General features: G+C 39.4%; 1 protein-coding gene across 22 annotated transcripts in view; it reads right to left on the bottom strand.

Annotated features, from left to right (window-relative positions):
- The window catches only part of celf2 (cugbp, Elav-like family member 2), a 183,559-nt gene that overhangs the window by 58,606 nt on the left and 99,057 nt on the right, over positions 1–25,896 (bottom strand). For all 22 annotated transcript variants that reach the window (XM_017494075.3, XM_017494071.3, XM_017494073.3 and 19 more), the window contains 2 exons: positions 10,937–11,133; positions 854–936 (listed from right to left, as the gene is read on the bottom strand). In XM_017494075.3, coding sequence (XP_017349564.1) covers positions 854–936; positions 10,937–11,133 — 280 coding nt within the window. The remainder of the gene's footprint in view (positions 1–853; positions 937–10,936; positions 11,134–25,896) is intronic.

The following is a 25,896-nucleotide window of genomic DNA, read 5'->3' as shown; positions in this document are numbered from 1 at the left end:
ACAGTTTTGGGTGTTTCATTTTTAATTTTACGAAAGTTTCAAGTGCTGTTAATTATTTGTCATGCTATACGTGCAAACAGAGGACTGCTTGAATCTGTGGGCTGCGTCCCAAACCGGAGTTACTTACCTACTATATAGCAGCTGTTATACGTGTATTTCACCTACTATATAGCAGGTAAGTACGCGGTTTCGGACACAGCCGTGCTCTCTTGTTTGCCATCAAACGGTTGAGCACTGCCGTGTGTGTACGTGTCCTGTCAAAAAACGCGGTGAAAGCTCCCACACAATGTTAATAATGTGATTAAGGTGTGTACACGTCTGTAATGCACGTCGATAATGCGACTAAAATAGGAATACTCCACATGTCTCAATTCCATTTGTGTTTACTTTGAGTATGACTTAACTCGGATTAAGGTCATCAATAATGGCTGTTTACATGCTAGTTTCTTAATCAGAGTATCGTCTTATCGGGTTAATATTGGATTATTGTTGTCCAAGTAAACGTACTAAACGTCTCCATATTAGCATTGAATGAGTTACTCAGTGTTTTTCTCCAGTTATTTTCTCCTAACGGACGTAATACCAATAGAAATTGATCTTGCTATTAACACTATGTATCTCGGATGAGTCCGATGTCCGACTGCCTCTGACTCACAAGTATTACAATTCCCTTCTGTTAATTACACATTATAAATTCCCACAGAGTGCTAAAGCACCTTCCCAACATTATAACGATGCATCAAGCTTACTGACCAAATTCACATCACCATTATCATCATCATCATGTAAATCATGTACATCATTATTGTCATCTTTCAGTCACAAATAATAGCAGGAGGTAACAAGTGCTCACCCCAGTTAAGGTTTTGATGTTGTGCAGGGCGTTCTGGGCCTCAAGAGCGGCTTTCCGTGTGTAGAATGTGACAAAACAGCATCCTGGAAAAAGAGAGAGAGAGAGAGAGAGAGAGAGAGAGAGAGAGAGAGAGAGAGAGAGAGAGCATTAGAATGATTGCTGACTGAAGGAAAAGTCTCACTGTTGAACCCAGAAGGAAAAACAGGAGAGATAGAGGGATTGTGAGGGAGACGAAGTGAGAGAACTCTGTATGTGTCCTGTTTTTTACTTTTGTACTGAATGTAGAAACAGAGAGCGTGTGTTTGTGTTTAAACAACCGTCTGCGTGTTTCCGAATAAGATTCTATTATTCAGAACAGTGATAGATGCATTCCTTCAAACACTCAAGTGTTTATGTGTGTGTGTGTGTGTGTGTGTGTGTGTGTGTGTGTGCGCGCATGGATACGTGTGTGTGTATATATGTGTGTGTGTGTGTGTGAGAGTGTGTATGGGCATGAGTGTGTGTGTGTGTGTGTGTGTGTGTTTGTGTGTGCTTGTGTGTGTGTGTGTGTGTACATAATATGCAAAGTTGGATTTCTGTCCAATCTGAGATCAAAGCTAAGGACACAGGCAGGCTGCATGTGCCAGACCGTCGCATAAATCATGGCCAAACTGTACTATCTGGGCATCTGCGTTTTCAGACACACACACACACACACACACACACACACACACACACTCATCACTGATCACACTGTGACTATACACAGTGCTATAAAAAGTGTGTGTTAATTTCAGGATTGTTAGAAAATCTCTGCTGTTCAGCCAAAATGGCCACTAATTACCACAGACACTAACGATCGGCCACGTCCTAAATCCAGACTGAGTTTACCGACTCGGATCAGATATTATCGCTGATGTCTGCTACAGAGGGAATCTGACAGGCCCAGTTACCCACCCACACACACCGCATATGAGAGAGAGAGAGAGAGAGAGAGAGAGAGAGAGAGAGAGAGAGAGAGAGAGAGAGGGCGAGGGAGAGAGAGAGACAGAGAGGGAGGGAAGGAGAGAGAGAGGGTGGGGGAGAGCGAGAGGGCGAGAGAACTGGCAGAATTAAACATAGACTAATTCCTGTCTGGCAACAGTGTAATTCTTTCAATGGCCAAAATACTACACACACACACACACACACACACACACACACACACACACACACACACACACACACATATACACACACACACAGAAAAGTAACAGTAACTTACAGACCCCTATATGTCTCAGCACATTTCCCTTATAGGGACCAGAGATTTGTCCAAATGAAGAGATGAAGACAACCCCCCCCCCCCCCCCAACCCCGCCCACACACACACACACACACACACACACACACACACACACACTTCACCTGCGACTATTGAGTAATTGGCCATGGGTGCTGAGCTAACAAAGCTAATGGCTGCTCTAATCGGCTGTGACGCTTCAGCAGAAACAAATAAGTCATAATTCAATCTCACTGAGCAAACACTCCATCTCTCACTGCAGGAGAACAAAAAAATTGTGTGTGTGTGTGTGTGAGAGAGAGAGAGCGAGAGAGAGAGAGCGCGAGAGAGAGACAGAGCGAGAGAGCGAAAGAGAGAGACAGAGAGAGAGAGACAGAGAGAAATAGGGTGTCCAAAGGACTTTTGGTTCCTACGGTTAAAGGCTTAAGGTTAATTGTTGACCGTGAATGTCTCGCAATTAGCATGGATAATAAGATGCACGTTCTAATTTTACATTCATTTTCTCACTCACAGAAACAAAACACGAGAACCTTTTAAAAGTTTCTACGAAACGATTCAGACTCGCAGACAGAATGGCGAATCACGGATCACGTCTTCACTCCCGTTGGTCGTCCCTGCGCCAAGTTGCTCCAAATTTGCATAAAGTTACGTTTTTCTTAATGATGTTATGTCAATGGACATTCTCACAATTAGTTGCCAATGGTCACTGCAGCTCAAAAAAAAAAAAAAAAAATATATATATATATATATATATATGTAAAGTTTTAGTCTGAAATTTGTATTTGGAACACTCAGTTTGTGGATTTTACTTTAAATAAACCAAAAAATCGTATTGAAATCGGCCGATTAGTCGATTACGAAAATAATCGTTAGTTGCAGCCCTAATATCTTCTTAATATTGTTCGTCTAACTGAATCAAAGTTTTCCCTTTCAAAATCACATCACACAGGACTCCACCTCAGTAAAGAAGGTCCGGAGTGACCGTGCTTTAAATGAACAAGACTGTCCTGTCCTGTTTTACTCCTTGATTGATAAAACACACCCTGCTGAGACAAACATAGCCTGTCTCAGAGAAATTTAACATACTGTAGAGCAGTGTTTCTCAAACTGGGGGCTGAGGTCTGCTGGGGGACTGCCAGATGGTGCCACGTAGAAATTCTAGAACATCCATCCATCTATTTTCTACACCGCTCATCCTACAGGGTCACGGGGAAACTGGAGCCTTAGACAGGGAGCATCGGGTACAAGGCGGGGGACACCCTGGACAGGGTGCCAATCCATCGCAGGGCACACTCACATACACATTCACACACCCATTCATACACTACGGACACTTTGGACATGCATATCAGCCTACCACGCATGTCTTTGGACTGGGGGAGGAAACCAGAGTACCCAGAGGAAACCCCCGCAGCACGGGGAGAACATGCAAACGCCACACACACACACACACACAGAGCAGCGGCAGGAATCAAACCCTGGAGGTGTAAGGCGAAAGTGCGCCCCACAAAGCCAGTGTGCGGCAATTCTAGGACATAACTTTTTTCTTTTATTTTACCTGTATGTAAGTCAGGATTGTGAACCTTTACACTATGATGTAAATAAAAATGAGAAATATTACTAAATGAAATCAATTATATGCAGCATACTAAGACACACGCCAAGCAGAGCCATCTGTTCATATACTAGTGTATAGCACTGTTAGCCACACACTGATAAAACTATTGAAATTCATTAGAATTTGTTTTATAATTGATAAGACTATTGAAAGTGGTGAGATTTTTAGATAGAGGACGCAGTGTCTTATCCGAGAAAGTTCATACAGAAGAGCCTAGTGTGGGGAAAAAAAAATCGACATAGGGATGCACCCTACTGGGGGGGGGGGGGGGGGGGGGGGGGGGGTACTCACGCTGAAAACGTTTGAGAACCACTACTGTGGAGAAACATTAATACAGTCTCCAAGATATTCTCACACGCGCACACACACACACACACACACACACACACACACACACACACACCTTCCATTGTCATAACTATTACCATAGCTAATTAACGCTAAGCTTAAACTCTGTAACCAAAGCAAAAACATTTTATTCTTCTTATTAATTTTTTTTAAATAAAAGCTGCTTTTATAAAGTTTTTGTCTGGAGACCAGCTAAATTTGAGATATTCCAACTTTGTGGAGAAATGTGGTCCCCACCAAGATATATAAACATGCACGCACACACACACACACACACACACACACACACACACACACACACAGGGTAAATGAGAATACATTTGAATACATTAGCATAATGAGCCTCCACCAGACCTTCGAAGATGCAAGACATTCACACACCTGTATCGTTCAACAGCAAGGGTCGGAAAAGCTCAGACTATACCATTTATTCACCCTGTTTTTGCATGTGTGTATGTGTGTGTGTGTGTGTGTGTGTGTATCTATTATGCACTTCAAAGGCAGAGAGGAATACATCTTTTGTATAGAGACACACAGCTGCACTGCTCCGATCTCAGATCAATCAATTGACAAGAGGGCGACCTGTGTGTGTGTGTGTGCGTGTGTGTGTGTTCGCACATTTTAAATTGCAGTCCAGCTCAGATAAACAATTTACGCTTCTCTCCTCTGGGTAAATTTATATTCTTTGTCTTCATTATAGCTGCCTTCACACACCCTGCCCCACACCAACACACACACACACACACACATTTGTCTAAATATTTTTGTGAGGACCTTCTACTTCTATCATTATTAATGCAGCTAATTAATGCTATACCTACAGTTGAGTAGTTGCAAATTGTTATTATTTTGTCTGCTGGGAAACATGTTATGTAGCTTATGAAGGGCAGTACATAAACAGGGGAAAAAATCTGATCTTTAAACAAAATAATAACAATTTACACTGACCATCCTGTTCAAAAGTTTACACCCCCCTGGCTCTTAATGTACTGTGTTGCCTTCTTGAGCGTCAGTGAATGTTTGCACCTTTTGTAGTAGTTGTGTACAAGTTCCATAAATGGTCCTCAGTGTGAAAGGATGGATCTAAACATCATATAGTCACTGCTGGAAAGGGGGTCAAAGTATGCAGAAGATGCTGGAAGAGTAAAGAACATGCAGTACCTGGAGGATTTTTCTGAAGAACAGTGGGCAGTTTAACTGCTCAGGACAAACAAGGGACTCACGAACGACTATCACAAAACATAAACACAGTCGCTGATCATCCAGTTAACAACACACAGTGTTAAGAATTGAGCGTGTGTATACTTTTGAACTGGTTCATTTGTGTAAATTCAGTCATTATTGTATATTGTGGATTATATGTAAACATCTTTTTTGTGAAATAGCTTATTCAGGGCAGAACTAAATAAAATAACAAAATGCAGTTTTTATTATCCCTCTTATTATTATTATTATTATTATTATTATTATTTTATTATACATTTTGCAGATTCTGCAAAGCGTATGTAAACCTCTGTAAATCTAACCCTAACCTCAGCAAAGTAACCTTCTTGTCTCTGCATTTGTGTTCAAAATGTTTGTGAACTTTTTCTACATAAGTAGTTTTTAAATACATAGTATATAGTACATACATAGTACATAGAAGTTTTTACCTAATGATGTCACTTCCTGCAGCAGTCTGCTGTCCCACAAGTTTTGTTTTGTCAGTTGTCCACATTTCAAAATGTTTCTCTAATGACGTTCATGCATATTACTGTAGTAAACGTCACTGTCTTGGCTTCTTTGCCACCTGACGTATAACAGACATTATCTATAGAGTGTGGAACTACAGTGATTAATCTCAGACCGTTTTTAATTTATAATCCTTCTGTCTCAGAGGATCTCCACAGCGAACAGCAGCCATAAGATGACACTGACTGGTCACAAATCACAAGACAGTGCCCTTTTAATGTGCAAATTACACTGGACAGAAACAAGACTTTACAAGTGGCCAACATGAGCGCAGTATGAGCTGTGTGTGAGTGAGTGTGTGAGAAAGAGCAAGACAGAGAGAATATTCATTGCTAATGATTATCTCTACTCAAGCTACAAAAACACTGCAAGCTGCATTTATTTACTGCTTAATGTTCAATAGAACACCTTCACATGCACTGCTGTGAGTAATCAGTAATCACGCCGAGACTGATCCTAACAGCGTTTAATTGGGATTGATCAATATGATTTAAATCCTGTGAGAATCGACTCGATGAGGTGGAAGAAACCTGAAAGAGTATCAAGTCAAATATCTTTATTCCCTCGGCTACAGTATTTAATGGTTTCTCCAATACAACACAGGAAGGACTCGCAAAAGGGTCTCTATGGTCATATTTCTGATTACCGTCCTGCCTCAAAACACATATTCCGTCATGGAGAAAAAGAAAATACACCTTTTATCAATTCTACGTTTTTAATTTTATGTTCAGGTTCTAAATAACTATAGTGTGGTCCTCACCAACTTCTATAAACAAACAAATAACCTCAAGATTGATCAGAATTCAATATGTAGTCACTATCATTACCAAAAAAGAAAAGTAAACCAACATTCGGAAAGCAGGTGGGAAAAAATAAGTACACCCTATCAATTAGTAACACGTAGAACCACCTTTAGCAGCAATAACTTGAAGCTAATGTTTTCTGTATGAGTTTATCAGTCTCTCACATCGTTATAGAGAAATTGTGGCCCAAGTTTCTTTACAACATTGCTTCAGTTTGAAGGAACAGCTCTCTTAAGATCTAGCCACAGCATCTCAATGAGGTTGTGGTCTGCACTTTGTCAATCCAACACCATGATTTTTTTCTCGAATCGGGAGAGACAACAGGGGTTTTGCTAATGATTGTGTTGTTCACGTGGTAATACGATAGCATAATAGCATAATAATATTATGTATTAGCTTAGAGAAAAACAGCAAGCAGGAATTGTAAAAATAAATAAATAAATAAAAATCCCCATAGAACTCTTAAGGTCTGGTGTATCAGGGCACTTCGGTTCAGGGTAACTCATGGACCAAAACATTGCAGTGTCACAGTGTCACTGCCCTTCTGTGTTGTTCTCTATTGCTAGACAAAGACACAAAGCAAAACACACACACACAAACAGACACATATAGATGCACACACACTCACGCTGCCTTTGCTCCACATTAAAGAAATCACCACAGTTTGTATTTGGTATTAGAGAACGCACAATTGTAAAACACATCTAGGGATAAAGATGGCTGCATGAGTCAGCAAAACTAGCTAACAGCAGAATGGGAATAGCGGGTTCCTTCAGACACGCCCCCCTTCCAGTCCCACCAGTGAAAGCTCTGCCATGTTGAGCTTTATTCCATTTTAAAGCACAGTTTATGTTTTGTTTTAGACTGTTTATATATATATATATATATATATATATATATATATATATATATATGTGTGTATATGTGTGTGTGTGTGTGTGTGTGTGTGTGCGTGTATATATGTATATGTATGAGTACGAATGGAGCACACAAATTCTGTGACATTACAGAGTTACAGTTATCATATTTTTATCATTGTGAATGTTTTAATCAATTGACCATGGAAACCTAAGGCACAAATTCAGCCAAGGCTTATTTTTGCTGTATGGAAAATATATTGTATGGAGAATTGAATTTTGTGTGCCTACTATTTCGTTCTAATTTAAAAGACACACTTTTAAATATGTCTTTGACTTGATTTCCTCAAGTGTGCTTTAGTAATGGAAACAATATATAACTTTAGAGATTACTAACTAAACTAATTACATTTTTACTTAATTAACTTCAGCTGAGAGGAACATGGGGCTGAAAGACTGGGAACACATGGCTGAGCCCTTTCAACGAGCGTGAACAAATCTGACATATTAAAAATATGTACTAATTATTGGCTAATTATTAGTGAAAATGTTGATGCTGTTTCAATCATATAGCATTTAAACACAAAGCAAATTTCTGACCTTGGTTTTATTATTATGTTGACATCATAATATCGTGAACTGTTTGCTACTGTTTGTTACATGGTAAATCTTTCATAAACATGAATTAAAAAGATAAAAATGAAAAACAAATGCTTAACAGAGGCTATTATTAAATGAGGGAAAATCATGTGATAATCCACGTAATAATTATTTGATATACAGTGCTGCGAAAGAGTATTTGCCCTCATCCTGATTTCTTCTGTTTTTGTATATATCTGTCATGTCACAGCCTTTCAGGGACCTCTCACTTCCCAGCAAGCACAGCGGCCTACAAATATGGCCACCACGGACTCCAATACCCATAACACACGATCGCCTAGCTTCTAACACAGCACACCTGGGTTCAATCAGGCTCACACTCACACACGCAATGTAAAATAACACAATGTAAAATTCAGTCGGTATATTCTTTGTGAAGTATAAACTTAGTTATCTCGTGTTCTCTTGTTAGCAAGCCTTATATATCATGATTGATTCTACAGTTTTGACACTTTTTCTGTCCAATGTTTTTGTGAGTTTTTGCCTTGCCCAGTTCAGACTGTTTGTTCATCGCTGGTCTGTGTACATTGCGTTCATTCGTTTTTGGTTTCAAAATTTAAAGACAAAATACGAATGCTGGCGCGTTCATTAATTTTTTCATTTTTAATATTGAAGACTAAATTATTAATTTGCTATCTTTAAAACCGATTTTTGCTCAGAAAAGATTTAAAATATGCCTCATTTATGCTTTCTTCCTGTCTTATTATTTTTTGTGTTGGTGTTATTTCATTTGTGGCATGCTCACCTAACCCGGGTGTAATGAAAACGTGCAGAATCCATCAGTGGCTTCAAACATGTTGCTTCGCACCGAGAAGTTCATTATGTGATTTTCAAAGGCAGTAAGAGGGCGCAAATCACAGTGCAACTTGCCTAAGGGACCATCTGGTAATTCCACACACTGAGTTAAAATGTCGACGTTGTCCCCGCATTCATTAAAATGACATAAGTTTTAACATAGAAAAGTTATTTAAAAACACAATTTTAGATTCTAAAGGCTGTAGCAGGCCACAATGAGATGCACCTCACCTAAATGTTTTAGAGATATAATTCATCTAAATGCTTTGCAGAATCCAGTTTCAACTTACGGACTGAAGACTGGACATTCTCCTTTAGGATTTTCGGGGAGAGATCAGAATTCATGTTTCCCTCAATTACTGTAAGTTGCCCAGGCCCTGAAGCAGTAAAGCATCCCCACACCATCACACCTCCACCACCATGCTTGACCGTAGATATAATGTTTTTTTTTTTTTGTGGAATTCTGTGTTTGGATTACACCAGATGTAACAGGACTCCTGTCTTCCAAACAGTTCCACTTTTGACTCATCAGTCCACAGAACATTCTCCCAAAAGCTTTGAGGATCATCAAGGTGTTTTGGCAAAATTCAGACGAGCCTTAATGTTCTGGGTTAGCAGTGGTTTTCACCTCACCACTCTTCTATGGAGGCCCAGTGTCTTTCTGATAGTGGAGTCATGAACAGTGACCTTTATTGATGCAAGAGAGGACTGTAGGTCCTTTGATGTTGTCCTTGCCTCTTTTGTTGCTTCCTGGATGAGTAGTTGCTGTGCTCTTGGAGGAATTTTGGAAGGTCATCCACTTCTGGGAAGATTCAGTACTGTGCTGAGTTTTTCCATTTCCATTTACATTTATTCACTTAGCAGACGCTTTTATCCAAAGCGACTTACAAATGAGAAAGATACAAGCAAAGCGATATCAAGCAGAGAACAATACAATAAGTGCTACCATACGAGATCCATTAATTGAATTCCAGAAGAAGCAAAGTGCAGAGTAGAGGTGTAAGTTTTTTTATTTATTTATTTTTTAATTATGAGTTTGTTAGGTGTTCATTGAAGAGGTGGGTCTTTAGTTGTTTTTTGAAGATGGTGAGAGATTCTGCGGTCCGGATTGATATTGGAAGTGCATTCCACCACTGAGGAACAGTTAGTGTGAAGGTTTTGGAAAGGGACCTTGCGCCATGCTGAGTTGGAACTGCTAAACGTCGGTCGCTAATCGATCGCAGATTGCGAGAGGGAATGTAGGCCTTCAGGAGAGAGTTGAGGTAGGAGGGTGCTGTTCCTGACAAGGTCTTGTAGGTGAGCATCAAGGCCTTGAACTTGATGCGGGCAGCTACAGGAAGCCAGTGGAGGGAGATGAAGAGGGGTGTGACATGGGTTCTCTTGGACTGGTTGAAGACGAGGCGCGCTGCAGCATTCTGAATCATCTGAAGGGGTTTGATGGAGCTGGCTGGGAATTTTAGAGTTAATAACTCTGCCTGTGGTTCTTTGGAGTCCCAGAGCCTTTGAAATAGCTTTGTACCCCTTCCCAGACTGATGTATTTCAATCACCTTCTTCCTCATCATTTCTGGAATTTCTTTCAACTTTGACATTGGGTCAGGCCTTTAAACCAACTTCACGCTGTTGAAAAAGTTCTATTTAAGTGTTGATTTGATTGAACAGGGTTTGAGGTAATCAGGTCTGGTTGTGTCTAGTCCAGCTGAACCCCATTATGAATGCAGTTTCATAGATTGGGGGAATTAGTAACTACAGGGCAAATACATTTTCACACAGGCCCAGTTGGTATTGGATAATTTTTTTGCGTCAATAAATAACATTTTCATTTAATAACTGTATTTCGTGTTTACTCAGATTGCCTTTGTTTTATCTTAGATTTTGTTTTAATTTCTGAAAAAAGTATGAGATATACACAAAAACAGAAGAAATCAGGATTGGTCAAATACTTTTTCACAGCACTGTATGCATATTTGAGATATAATTATTTGCCAAGGACAATGTGTGTGTGTTTGTACCTTTGCTCTGTGGTGGGTTTTGACTGCGGTCTCTCAGGATGTTAATCTGATAGACGGCCCCGTACGGTTCAAACAGCTCCTTCAGCTCCTTCTCAGACCAGGAGCGAGGGATCTGACCCACGAACATCTTAATCGCGTCTGGATCGGGTTGATCCGAATGCTCCAGAGCTCCGTTCATCTTCCCAGCTGTGCCGTTACTGGACAGAGAGAAAAAGAGAGAGAGGGTCGGGATTAACAATCTTACCTGTCATGGCTACTGAATGATACTGAATTCAGTGGAGTAAAAAAAAAAGAGATTCATAAAAGATCAAGAAAGAGGAGGGAAATGTTGAAAGTGAGTGAGAAAGAGTAAAAGAATAACAGGAGCAATAATTGAAAAATTCCTGCAGATTCATTTCAGTGTAGATCCACTTGGCTGACTGACTAAAACTTTGATCAAAAGTGTCTTCAGCAGCGATTCAGAGAGCTTCAGAGGTCAGAATGAAGTGTGTGTGTGTGTGTGTGATGTCTCTAAAATGTCAGAAGGCTCTGCAGTAAATTTGAACAGCTCTGATTTGGGCTGATTTTACCAAAGCATCTTTCAGAATCATAACCAGAACCTGCACAGAGCATCTTCATAAATAAGATACATGGTATAATATGACAGAGGATAATATGGCACTGTTTCTTTGTCATTGTTGGGGATGTTGATAATTAAGTTTCATAGCAAACATGAATGATTATGTGATACACTTTTCTGAGATATTGTTGGTATGGTGAGATATGCAGGTGCATAAAGTGCAATATTTCAAAATTTTTATGCTTTAATCTTGATGATTATGGCTTACAACTCTTGGAAAAAGAAAAAAAAGTCCAGTATCTCAAAATATTCGAATAAAGAATGAATAATACAGAAATGTTGACCTGAGCAGAACTTTAATCAGCTAATTAACTCAAAACACCTGCAAAGGTTTCCTGAGCCTTTAGTCTCAGTCTGGTTCAGTACACACAACCACAATCACGGGGAAGATGAAAGTAAATGTTGCATTTCATTTGGAAATCAAGGTCCCAGAGTCTGGAGAAGAGTGGAGAGGAACAGAATCCAAGTTGCTTGGATTCTGTGAAGTGTGAAGTTTCCTCCAGTGTGAAGTTTCCACAGTCAGTGATGATTTGGGGTGCCATGTCATCTGCTGGTGTTGGTCCACCGTGTTTTCTCAAGTCGAGAGTCGATGCAACATCTACCAGGAGATTTTAGAACACTTCATGATTCCATCTGCTGACGAGCTTTATGGAGATGCTGATTTCCTTTTCCAGCAGGACTCTGCACCTGTCCACAGTGCCAATACTACTAGTAACTGGTTTACTGACCATGGTATTACTGACCTGAACCCCACAGAATCTATGAGAGACACCAGACCCAACAATACAGACGAGCTGAAGGCCGATATCAAAGCAACCTGGGCTTCCAGAACACCTCAGCAGTGCCACAGGCTGATTGTCTCCATGCCACACCGCATTGATGCAGTAATTCGTGCAAAAGCATTAAAACCCCGACCAAGTATTGAGTGCATACATTAACATACTTTTCAGGAGGTCGACATTTCTGTATTATAAATTCTTTATTGTAATATTTTGAGATACTGGATTTTTGATTTCCACGAGCTGTAAACCGTAATCATCAAGATTAAAACAAAAAAGACTTGAAATATTTCACTTAATGTGTAATGAATCTACAATATATGAAAATTCCACTTTTTGAATTAAATTACGGAAAAAAATGTACTTTTCCCACAATATATATATTTTTTAGATGCACCTGTGTGTGTGTATATATATATATATATATATATATATATATATATATATATATATAAAATCATAAATTTTTAATAATTACAAATTAAATGGTACTGAATGGATTAGATATCATTGATTAAAGAAAACGATCATCAAACTCAGTTTAACAATTTTTTGTTTATTTTACAACTGTTTTGCAGACACTTTGTTAGCTATTATGTATCATGATACGCATCATGTATCATAGAAATGTCCTCAATTATCATGATATTATATGATATGATATGATATGATATGATATATCACCCAGCCCTACATTCATTCATTTATTCACTTATTAACCTGATGGATTTGGAGCGTGCATTATTTATAGTCTGTCAGGGAAAGGGGTGTGTCCATTATATATTCGCTGCTGTTGCATCAAAAGTGTCAGAAAGTTAACAGAAAAAATGTAAATAATTTATTTAAGGATGTTGTAAACAAGTGAAAGATGAAAGCAATCTGCAACAAGCATTCAGAACGGAGAAGATCTGTGACACTATCTACCGTATAGTTTAGAACACTGTACTAACATGTTTATCCCACCAGTTTCACACCAATTCACGCATCCAGACCCAGGAGTCATTTCAGTCTCATGACATCACAGGTGTGAAGATATCACAGACTTAGATATTCACGTTAGAGAGATAGATATGTGACAGAGTGCACGCTAGTAAAAACTAATAATAGTGTCCTCCATAGACATGCTTTGAGTCCTGTACCAGTGAAGGTATTTTTCTTTAAGATACTGTAGGTGACACAATGGAAGGTATTTTTGTTATCCGTTTCAAATGTTGCCTGACATTTCATTTCATTTTTTCCACTAGGAATGTGTCACCTTACTTACTTAACATTCTCCGATATATAGTCTTATTTAGTCAACATACTGTAGTGTATCAGAGATTTCCCCTCGCGCCGACACTGCACCTTTCCAGGTTTATGACATTGACTGTGTTTACTGTTTTGTTTTGGTTTCTGTCCTGTTTTCATCCCTGTTACATTATTGGTTGTCTCCTAATGTGTCTCTGCTGTTTATGTTTTACCCTTGATTATGTTTAGTATTTAAACCCCTCGTGTGTCTTTGTTCGGGTTGAAGTATCGTGTGTTTCAGTGTTTTCCGCCAGACCCGTACCAAACCTTTGATCTTTGTTCCGTGTTTCATGGTTTTGATCCTGTTTTGTCCTCACATTTCTGATTCTCGTCTATGCCCTGTTTACGCCCGTTTGCCGATCGCCTGACTCCCTCTTGATTTTTTGCTCACGTTTTTGACCTTTGCTATGTGAAATAGCTTACTCAGGGCAGTACTAAATAAAAAACAAAATGCCAATTTTTATGATCCCTCTTAATTGTTTTAGCATTTTAACTTTTTGCAGATTCTTCAAGACATATGTAAACTTTTTACCTCAACTGTATTTTGTTTGCTGCCACTTGCTGGCCAAAATACTCAGTAGATTAAAAAAAAAAGCAGGAAGCACAGAGAAAGAAAAAAGATATGGGTATAGAGCAAGAATGTCACGGAGACTGACAGAGAGCTACAGTAGGAACTGCAGACACAAATAGATACAGCTAGAGGAATGGGGGGGGGGGGGGGGGGTAAGTGTATCTGTTATACTTTCTTGGTGCATCCCAAAATATCTACATCTATAAATACAGTCATGTGAAAAAAAAAAAAAGTACACCCCATGGAAATTGTTGCCTTTTTTGACATATTTGGACAAGCAAACATTTGATCATCTTTGAAACAGTGCCTATTAATAAAATTAATACACTCTATCAAATGACACATAAAATTGACTTTTTGCAGTAATTTTCACAATTTAAATGAACAAAAAAAAAAACTATTCAGTCACATGGAAAAAGAAAGTACACCCCTACATTTATCACACCTTCAAATCCATAAAATTAGAATCAGGTGTTGAAGAGTGTGTGCCAGTGATTAGAACCTGCTTATGGTATGCACGTGGAGCCTGTCTGATTTATACCACTATTACATCTAGTGTCTGGTGTTCCCTTTGCTATTGAGGTGTGTGGTGGCATCATGCCAAGATCAAAGAGTTGTGTAAGGCCTTCAGAAAAAAGGTTGTGGATGCCTATGAGTCTGGCAAGGGATTTAAAAAGATCTCCAAATTATTTGAAATACATCATTCCACTGTAACTGCCAATTTGTCCAGGACTGGCCGTCCCAGCAACTTCAGCCCAAGAGCAGATCGTCTTTGTCTCCAAGAACCCCAAAATTTCATCACAGGATCTGCTAGTAAGTCTTGCAACCGTTAGTGTCAAAGTGCGTGCGTTTACAATCAGAAAAAGCTTGTGCAAATTTGACCTGCATGGGAGGCGTGCCAGGAAAAAGCCTTTGCAAGACTACAGTTTGCCAATGAGCATATAGACAAAGACCAGGCCTTATGGAATAATGTGCTCTGGACAAACAAGTCAAAAGATGGAACTGTTTGGCCACAGTAACAGCAGACATGTTTGGCATAGCCCAAAGACAGATTTTCAGGAGAAGAACCTCATACCAACTGTGAAGCACAGTGGTGGTAATGTTATGGTTTGGGGTTGCTTTACTGCCTCAGGGACTGGACAGCTTACATTCATTGATTCAACTATGAACTCCGCATCATATCAAAGAGTGCCTGAAGATAATGTGAGGCCATCTGTCTGACAGGTGAAGTTGAACTGAAAATGGACTTTTCAACAGAATAATGATTCTAAGCACACTAGCAAATCCACCAAGCAATGTCTTCAAAAGAATAAATGGAGCGTGATAAAATGGCCTAGTCAAAGCCCAGATTTGAATCCCACTGAAATGTGGGGAGATTTGAAACGGGCAGCACATGCAAGAAAACCCTCAAACATCTTGCAACTGAAAGAATATTGCATGGAAGAGTGGTCAGAAATTCCAGCAAGCTGATGTCAGAGACTGGTGGACAATTATGCAAAACGCCTAGAAGAACTTATTTCTGCTAAAGGGGGAAGTACTAGCTTCTGAGGCCAAGGGTGTTCTTTTTCCACAGAACAATGCCACATCTATTGATATTTCTGTTGAATAATTCATTGAAAAAGCTATTTTTTTCCTTGTGGTTTTGTTCAAGTATATCACCTTTATTAATAGGCACTGTTTCAAAAATGATCAAATGTTTGCTTGTCCAAATATGTCAAAAAAGCCAACAATTTCCATGCGGTGTACTTATTTTTCACATGACTGTATATATGATTAAAAAGTAGTTGAACAGATGAAAACTGACGTGGCACTTTTTCCTCATTTCTTTCTTTTTTTCCTTTTCAAAATGTTTCTGTTACATATATGCATTATCGTGTGACTCCCATGGCCAAGTTACAGTATGACTTTGTATCCGAGTCCTCTGTATTTCTATCCACTAGATGACAGTGGATTTTTTTTCCATGTACAGCAGCCATTTTGTTAATTCAATTTTATCTACACCAAAACGACTCAGTCATTTAAAGGACAAAAAAAGTAAAACAATGACAACCAGTATGATTGATTATTTTCAAGCGTGTCTCCTTGTGCGTGTTATTGATGGACACGACTTGCTTATACACGTTCTTATTGTTTTTTAGTACAAATGTGAAAGACTACTTTCTTTATGTTGAGTCTAATAGGAAAGAAAGGACCATTAACAAAGATGTGTTTTAGAATGCAAGAAAGAATAAAAGTGGGTATGATGGTTAATGGATGCCACGTTGGCACAAGGCCTCCACACCCAGCAGAAAGACAGTACTTCATTAGCATATAGGCTAACCATAGATGTAACGGTAGCATAATAGAAGAAAGAAAGAAAGAAAGAAAGAAAGAAAGAAAGAAAGAAAGAAAGAAAGAGAAATTGAAGCAATAAATAAAGAAACTAACAATAGATGCAAACACAGAGAGAGGTTTTGAACATTTAGCTTACTGCTGAGAGAAACGTGTGTGAGGTGTTAGATGTTAATTAGCACAAGTTGCTCTCCTCTCCAAAGGCCATGTCTCATTTTACACCAAAAGAAAGGATGGAGATAATGAGTCAGAATCAGCAACAAAGAAGGTACAAGCTAAAAAAGAAAAAGGGACAAGAAAGAGTGTGAGAGAACACAGACCTCTGCACCCGGTTCATCCACCTCTTACAGAAGGAGCCGATTCTCTCGGCCGAAACGCCAAAATCCTTAAATGATTTAAAAGCCATCACCAAATAAAACGGTTCCCCACTGCAACTGCTGGCCCAATAATTCGGTCTGTAGTTACCACGGCGATAAGAGCGCCTGCTCAACGCCGATCGTTAGCAGCAACGGCTACGAGGACGAGCATCACACACCGCCACAGGAGCTATTAACAATCCTACCAACCCAGCATGTACAGAGGGGACAGCGAGTGTCAGGGTGCTGAGTGTGAGTGTGTGTGTGTGTGTGTGTGTGTGTGTGTGTGTGTGTGTGTGTGTGTGTGTTTGCTCGCTAGTCACACTCACAATTGCTAATTGTTTTGCTCTTGGTGTCGAACTCCAGGAAGACAAAGGCACAAGTCACAGGATGTAGCAGGAACCATACACACACATACAGTCACATACACACACACACACACACACTGCAGCTGATGGGTGTAGATAAAAGCTTGCTGCTGATACATGAAGCACCTTTTTCTCTCTTTCACACACATTTATGCTTTCTCTCCTGATTAGGTGATGAGAAATTATAGTGTGCATGCAGTGTGTGTGTGTGTGTGTGTGTGTGTAAGTGTGCAAGTCCTGGGGCTCAGATTAAATTGTCAAGTGGATCCTCTCCTGCCTCCGCATTCTCTTCATCCTTCTCTTTTTGTCTCTCTCTCTCTCTCTCTCTCTCTCTCTCTGACACACATTCATTCTCTCCATCTCCCTCTCAATTTGAGCCAATTGTCTGCCTTAATGGCTTAACTAGACTTTCTCTCACCCTGTGGCCCTCTGGAGTGTGCGTGTGTGAGTGTGTGTGTGTGTGTGTGTGTGTGTCTGTGTTTTACAATTATAAAGAACACCCAGGCTTGAAACAGCACCGTGACCACCTCTAGGCTTAGTAAGAAAAACACACTTTCTCTCTATCCCTCGTTCTTTTTTTTCCCCTCTTATTAAATGAGCTAAGAGGTGAGGCCTTTTTAATGCACAGTAAATCTACATTTATTGCATTTAAATAATCTAAATGGGCTTTCGAATATATCTAGAGTCTCAGTTCAACACACGCTACACATATCATTTCCAAACATAATTCTATTACAGAAGTGCCAGCACAACTGCTAACAACACATTCCTATCAGGAAGAGAGACAATTCAAATAAGAACAAGAGAAAGAAAAAAAACAGAAATGTTATAGACAGCTCCATGCTAACAGTATAAACGATAAACTATCTTCAGTCTGCAGAAATGTTTGGGTTTATAAGCAACCAGCTAAGGCTAGAAGCTTACTTTATACTATCATAGGCTACGTCCACATTAATCCGGATAGATCTCAAAACGGCATTTTCATTTCAAAAACGCTCGCTGTCTACACTTTCAAACAGTTTCCATAAACTGCTCATCCACACTGAAATGTCTGAAAATGCTTACATCTCTATACCGCACATGCGTGAAAATAAATAAATAAATAAATAAATAAAACACATGTAAAAAGAAGTCATTTCCATCAGGCGTTTATTTACTTTCCGTCTCTTTGAATTGACGTCAAGGAAAAGCCCAGAGTTGAAAAAAAAATCCAAAATGAAGGTTGTACAAAGTGACATTAATCTTTAAAAATGCTCTCAAACTGGATAGCAGCACAACCACTGCAGCACAACATCATCCACCACCTTGTTTGTTTTGCGTTTGATGGGTCACATGACTGCGTCTCATGACTAAAAATACGTCATAATTTTTCAGTCCTTACAGGATATTTTTTTGTGATTGTTGCAGCCAAAAATAGTTGATTTTGATGCGGCTTTTATCAAAATTTTTATGAGTTTTGTGTGTGTGTAGGGGGGGATATTGCAGGAAAACTACTTGAATTGGCGAAATTGCAAGTTGTTTTTCGTTGTGATGTTTGTTGGTAAATGCCAGCTTTTAGCTGTACTCAAGTTGCGATTGTGTTGCGATAACGTCACATGACATGTCTTGGCCCAAACCTTTGTAATTTTCTAAAATTTGTAAGCTCCTCCGAATATTGCGGCGTTACCTTGATTCTGCGTTAATTTCACAAAATCCTGGAGGGACTGATCGTTCAATATATCCGTTTACCACAATGTGAAAAACTACATCTTCAAATGTATCCGCTTGGGGGTGCGTTTTCGTAAAGCTCCGTATTCGCTGGAAAAAAACGCCGTGTCAGTGTGGACAAAAAGCCAAAACCATGAGAAAAACATGTGTTTTCAAATTCTCCAGATTAACGTGAACGTAGCCGTAACAAGGTTAGTGCACATGCACGGTGTGAAGTCCAGTTCACGTCCATAAACTGCACTGAATGAAGGAAAAATATCATGCATATTAAAACAACTTACCAAACAAGAAAGCAAAAGTCTTTTTTTCTTTTAACCGAGCTAAATACACCACTGGCCCACCTTCTTGTTTTCTATTGGCTTACAAGAACCCGATTTGCCCATTCACTGGTCAAAATTCACCAGGATAAAGTCAGTGTGAACGTAAGTAACCACTGGCACCTCTGTATACTGTATAATACAGTAGGACCCCTATATCCAAGCCCTTTAGCGGATGCCTGAAACCGTGGATAGTAGCGAACAATACTCTACATATCTATGACAAAGTTTAGTAATAGCACAAATTTCACAGATAGAAATTTGTTCTTCAACCTCAGCATATGATTTTTTTCCCCTTTCCTATTAAATTGACAATTTTCACCTTTTCACTTAAAGGAGGCACGTCCGACTAGCCAGCATCACTACTCTCACGCTTTATGGCCATTATTAAGCAAAATAGGGGATACTTGAACACAAGAGCTGTGATACCATGAGAGTTGATCTGTTAACCGAGACGGGTGGGTATCGTACACAGTGTGGATACACTGGACAAAGGGATGATTAACGTTACTTAGAACGGCATGCAATTTAAATGATGAATGTTTAATGCGTTTCTGGAATTTTCTATTGAATTTTTCAGACCAACGCTCAACCATGGTTAAATGAATCCGCGGTGTCTGAAACAGCGGATGGGGGGGGGGGGCGTAATGTATACATCACAGAGGAGATCTAAGTTAAAAGGCTTTTTGTTAAATATCACCATTTTGTAATTAAAAGCTGTGGGTGAACAACTATACTTTCCAAACGGACGCACTAGCTATGTAACTGTGTATTATGTTTTTTTGTTGTCTGTCAATGTACGATAAAGAATGAGGGTTTTAATGGAAAACTTTGGTGTGTGTTCTGGATAAAAGGAGTAAAGAAGACTTTGTCACATTCTCACTGCTTAACCAGCCCATTGCATCATTAGTGCAAAACCCAGGCAGTTCCACTCAACTGAGCAGGAGACTCATACGGGCAAAATAAATCGGAATACTGCTAATTATGATCTGACTGAGAATTTCTTTCTCTCTTCTTCATGTGCAAACACACACACACACACACACACACACACATACTGAAAGGCAGCTGGGGAAGTAGACAACGTGTAATTTCCTCAGTTTAAAAAAAAATGCGCAGCTGAGAGCGCTGACAAGTATGCGTGCGTGCGCATGTGGTGTCCAAAAACAGTGTGATCCTTTTTATTTTCTTAATCACACGAGCAGTCGCACTCGTCTGCTTGTTTGACAGCTGCTTCCTTGTTCTCTGTGTGTGACGACAGGTGATGTTTTAATACCAGTCATCAGCAAAATCACCCTGATCCTAATTAAGCTTATTGCAGAACCAGAAACGAGTTATTCAGCTCAGCGTGGCAAGCACTGCATCTCGTTTCTCCTCCATTTCCTGCCTCTGTCTTATTCTTTATCGCTCTGGCTTCTATCCTGTCATTTTTCAGCTTTTCTTGTGCATGATAGTATTCCAGCTAAAACACCAGCCATCTTACACCAGCATCATTCTACCTCCGCCGGCATGCCTTCTTCCCGTGGTGCATCCTGGTAGCGTCTCTTCTACAGGTAAGCGACGCACACGCACCCGAAATCCACGTGATGTAAAGGAAAACGTGATTCATCAGACCAGGCCACCTTCTTCCATTGCGCCATGCTCCAATTCTAATGCTCACTTGCCCATTGTAGAGGCTTTCGGCGATGTACAGGAGTAAGCATGGGCGCTCTGACCAGTCTGCAGTTACGCAGCCCTATACACAGCAAGCTGTGATTCACTGTGTGTTCTGAGTCCTTTCTATCATAGCCAGCATTATCTTTCTCAGCAATTTGTGCTAAAGTAGTGGGCTCGGACCAGACAGGCTAGCCTTCGCTCTCCACATGTATCAGTGATCCTTGTGCTCCCATGACCCTGTCGCTGGTTCACTGGTTGTTCTTCCTTGGACCACTTTGGGTAGGTACTAACCACTGCATACTAGGAACACCCTACAAGACCTGCCGTTTTGGAGATGCTCTGACCCAGTCGTCTAGCCTTCACAATTCGGCCCTTGTCAAAGTCGCTCAGATCCTTGCGCTTGCCCATTTTTACTGATTCTAACACTGACTGTTCACTTACTGCCTCGTATATCTCTGCCTTTCAGAGCTGCCATTGTAATGAGATAATCAGTGTTGTTCACTTCACCTCTCAGTGGTTTTAATGTTATGGCTGATCAGTGTATGTACTAATCTATTTACTAAAAGGTATGTAAAAACAATCTATATTTTACCCAGAAACATGACTGACATGGCTGTTGTCTTACACTTACATTGATGAGGAATAAAAATATAGCTGTTGAGTCCAGCAGAAAAAAAAAGGCATCTTAGCAAATGAAATACCGTAAATACAGTCAAACGCATCATGTACAGTATTCCCTAATATAATCCAATTATAAGATTATTAAATCTATTTCTGAACATGTGTACTAATTTCAAGCATTCATTTTTATCATTCATTTCTAGAAAGAAGCTAAATTATCTGTCAGTAGAATCATAAACTAAATAAAGCGTGAAATTATTACAAATGTCTAAAAAATTGTTTTAATAATCTTAATATATTATATATATTATTTTTATAATAGAATATAATAGGAAATACTAGATTTGAATATATTCAAGATATTTTAATATGCTAAAATGATTACTATTATTATTTTTGTAGCAACTAACCTTTTTTTGACAACATTTTAAAAATAAACTTTATGCCCCATTTTTGTTTGCTTACACATTAAAGGTACTAATCTAAAACGTGTGACACTTTTGACAGGATTGTACAGATACACTAATTAGCACGCATGCTCTTAGCACAAAGTTACACCATTCATTCAGTAGTACGGTTTCTCCTTTATACATGCTATATATATATATATATATATATATATATATATATATATATATATATATATCCCCTCAATGACTGGCACATGCTGAAATGAGTTTCAATAAGGATTTGTCCTTCAAAGCATTCAGCATGCACTCTTTATCTACAGTAATGTGTTTTTCTTTTCAACCCCCAGGGTACAGACACTCCGGCGGTCAATTACCTTATGTTTTTACTTGTCAATTTTTGTCCTTCTTCTCAATTGCTAAATTGCTCTCTCTCTCTCTCACTCTCTCGCTCTCTCAATCTCTGTCTGTCTGTCTGTGTGTTGTTTATGTCCAAGGTCAGAGAGTCAAGGTTTCTGCAGCAAGACAGCCCTTGTCATCATCACAGTCTTCAAACTAAAGCATTCACTTGTGAGCAGAGAGAGAGAGATAGAGAGAGAGAGCAAAAATAAAGGGAAAAAGAGAACAGAGGAAAAAGGAGGCATGAGAAAGAGATAGGGCAGAGAGAAAGCGATAAAGACCTCAGAAGAGACAAAGATACACAGAGGTACAGAAGAGACAGAGAGATGTTAGCATAAAAAGGGAAGCATTTACAAAAAAAAAAAGCTACTGCAAATGTTATAAAAATATTATTAAGAAATAAAGTATTAACAAAACCTTTTAATAAGAAATAAAAGCTTGACTAAAGTGTTCAGTATGAACTAAAACAAAACAAGAAAACAGCACACACAACTCTCTGTGTGTGTGTGTGTGTGTGTGTGTGTGTGTGTGTGTGTGTGTGTGGTGCACAAAGAAATGTTGCGTTAATCACTCCACTTGTTCTGAGTGCTGCGATTAGGCCCGAGTTGCCATGGCAACGTTCAGAATGGTTAAAAAAAAGAAAACAAGAAAAAACCCAGATGAAATAAAACATAAAGCAGTAAATGTCAGACTCGCTAATGAAGCTGCCGAGATGCAGCATTCGCCCGCTAACGAGCAACACACACACACACATACACACACACACACCTACATGCTCTGTGCTAAGTCAGATGTTTTGCTTCACTTCAGAGCCCAAACACTCGCCTAACGAGAGACAAAAATATGCATTTATTAAAAGTTTTAATAAACAAGCTATAAGTTTGCTAAAGTGAAGTGCACTTTATTTAAAATGAAGGCTAAAAAAAAAAGAAAGAAAGAAAATCTCCAATATGCACTATATACCGTTCCTACCACCGCGCTGTCTTGAATCCACATACAGTGTTCTGTTTATAATAATCAGATTTTTAAAAAACAACAACAACAACTTGATGTTATTTAAAAAAAGATTGATACATAATCAGTGATATGGAGAAATTTTGTGTAAGGAGGTGTTTATTTAACAGGTATAGAAGAAGTCTCTGGTGTCAGCACTTTGCAAAGGGTTTATAACTTCAGCCCTATTCAGACGGGATTAGTTTTCAGGACATAAGGCTTTAAAGTAATTGTTACTACAGACGTCTGTGATATTTATCGTCAACCCGCACAGGATAAACGTTTTCTGTACGAATTGTTGAGATGGGTGTGTCTTCGTCATTTACGTGCTGACGATACATCACAGCGGTCCCGTGCGTCACACACAACATGGTGCTGCACCTCAGTGTTTGATAATACAACATCACGGCACCGAGAGCAAACACTGTGTTTAGTTTCAGTTTGGAGAGAATGACGTTATCGAACGCTGTTTGAACAAATGCTACATAAAATCCTTCTGATTTGGAGGAGAATTTTCAGGAAGCTTGCAATAAAATTGGCGTTTTGCGACTGGACTAAATGTCGAGAAAAAAACAACTACCTAAAAAAAAAAAAAAAGGTACCACACCATGGTTTGGGTTTAAAAATGAAAAGAAATCAACATCGTCGTGTGCCTCCATACTTGCAAAAATACGGGGAAAATGCATTTCCCACAGGAGCTGAAATAATATTAGTTTAACCTGGGGTTATTTTTACAGGCGGTTTTATAGAAGGTAAAAGCCGCTATAATTTGGAAAATGTCCAGAAAAATCACTGACATGACAAATTCTATTAATTATTACTGTACATTACTCCAAATCCCCATATAAAACTATTCCCGTCCGAATAGCCCTTTTTACTGTAACGTCACTTAACGTTAGAGGCCGTGTTTACACTAATGCGTTTTCATTTAAAACGGCATTTTAAAATGAAAACGATCCTTGTCCTCGCTGGCGTTTCCGCTGTGTTTCAGAAACGATCTCCGTCCAAACTACACGAGCAGATACGCATGTCACATGACTATTCATGCACACTGGGCATGCGCATATGAGTGTAAACAGGAAGTTGGTTGCTAGTCAATTGCAGACACAGCAAACCGGCGTTCCGTGTAGGGCTTACACCGCCTGAAATGAGATTTGTTGCCGATTGCTCTAATCGTAGCTTGCCTCTTGTGCATGTAGGCAGCTGCAGTATTATAAAATACAGAATTGAACTGCACATTGCTTCCTAAGAATGACAACAAAGCCAGCAAAGCTTGCAATACAGTCTCCGTGTTGTTGTGTATACGATCAAGGTAGCGTAATGATCACATGGTAGGGGCTTGATTAATCAGGGAAGGATACGCAATGATCCAGAAGACCCAATGCCTTCGTTTTCAAAAGTCTTCGTTTTGGCCTGTTTACACTGAAACGCGAGCCCGGAGTTTTCAAACTAAAACGGGGTCTACGGTGTTTCTAAAAGTCTGAGTTTTCAAGGGTCGAAAACGTCGGCGTAGCACTAGTGTATACGAGGCCAGAGTTACCACAAACATTAACTTGGCTAGCTTGCTAACACTACACTCTACTCTCTGCTCTTGTTACTGTGCTGCAATTTGAGCTTTCGTACTGGTGTCCGTGTTTTTTTTTTATCCCCTAACTTTGTTATGTTCCGAGGTAGGAAATGACTTGCTAATGACCACTTACAAGGCCTCACAAACGCAGCATTACAAAGCGTGAATGCTGCCGACTGTACAAATAATATATCATAATATAACCTATCTGACCTACTAGCTAATGTTGTTGAAACTTACAGCATATAATATATCTTCCTGAAGCTACCAAACCAGTGACATGTGTTTGTAACTGCAAAAGCTCTTTGAGTTTTCTTTCACTTGCTGTTGTCAGTTGTAGGTCACCTGACTAAACTGCAGCTTGAGATGAATCTGCCTGTTACCTGCTGAGAGTGTGGAGCTTTAATAAAACACCTGGAGACCGGCACAAAGGAGCGAGTTTATTAGTATAACATGTACATGACCACTTGTGACCTGATCACTCAAGGTGCACAGTAATACCAGGTGTCTTGTGAATACCAGAAAGGTGCGTGTCAAGTGCACAACTCTCCGCTGTGAGTTTTCACACCTCTCTGTTGAAAGCTTATATAAATAATGTGGGGCCCGAGCTTAGATCATATGACAGTGCACTTTTTTTTAATCGGAAAAAAAAAAGCTGTGGAGGTTAATTATTAATGACATAGATATGTGTTTGAACTTCCTTGTTTTGTTTTGGTCACCTCAACACCTCAACTAATATCTGAATTTAGTGCAATTAAACTGAATCATATTGAATTGAATTGAACAGGGCAGCACGGTGGAACAGGAAGTAGAGTTGCAACCATATAGCCCCACAGTCCCTGGGTCAATCCTGAGCTTGGGTTACTGTCTGTAGCTATGTTTCAGTCCATGTATTATTATGTGAATTTTGGGATATCGCATAAAAAATAAATAAATAAACACTCGACGGAAACACCAGATGCGAACAAAATCTCCATGAACA

Source organism: Ictalurus punctatus, chromosome 19 (genome assembly GCF_001660625.3).
Source record: "Ictalurus punctatus breed USDA103 chromosome 19, Coco_2.0, whole genome shotgun sequence".
Lineage (NCBI taxonomy): Eukaryota > Metazoa > Chordata > Actinopteri > Siluriformes > Ictaluridae > Ictalurus > Ictalurus punctatus.
Note: the sequence above shows the minus strand (reverse complement) of the source record. Positions and strands in the feature narration are given on the sequence as shown.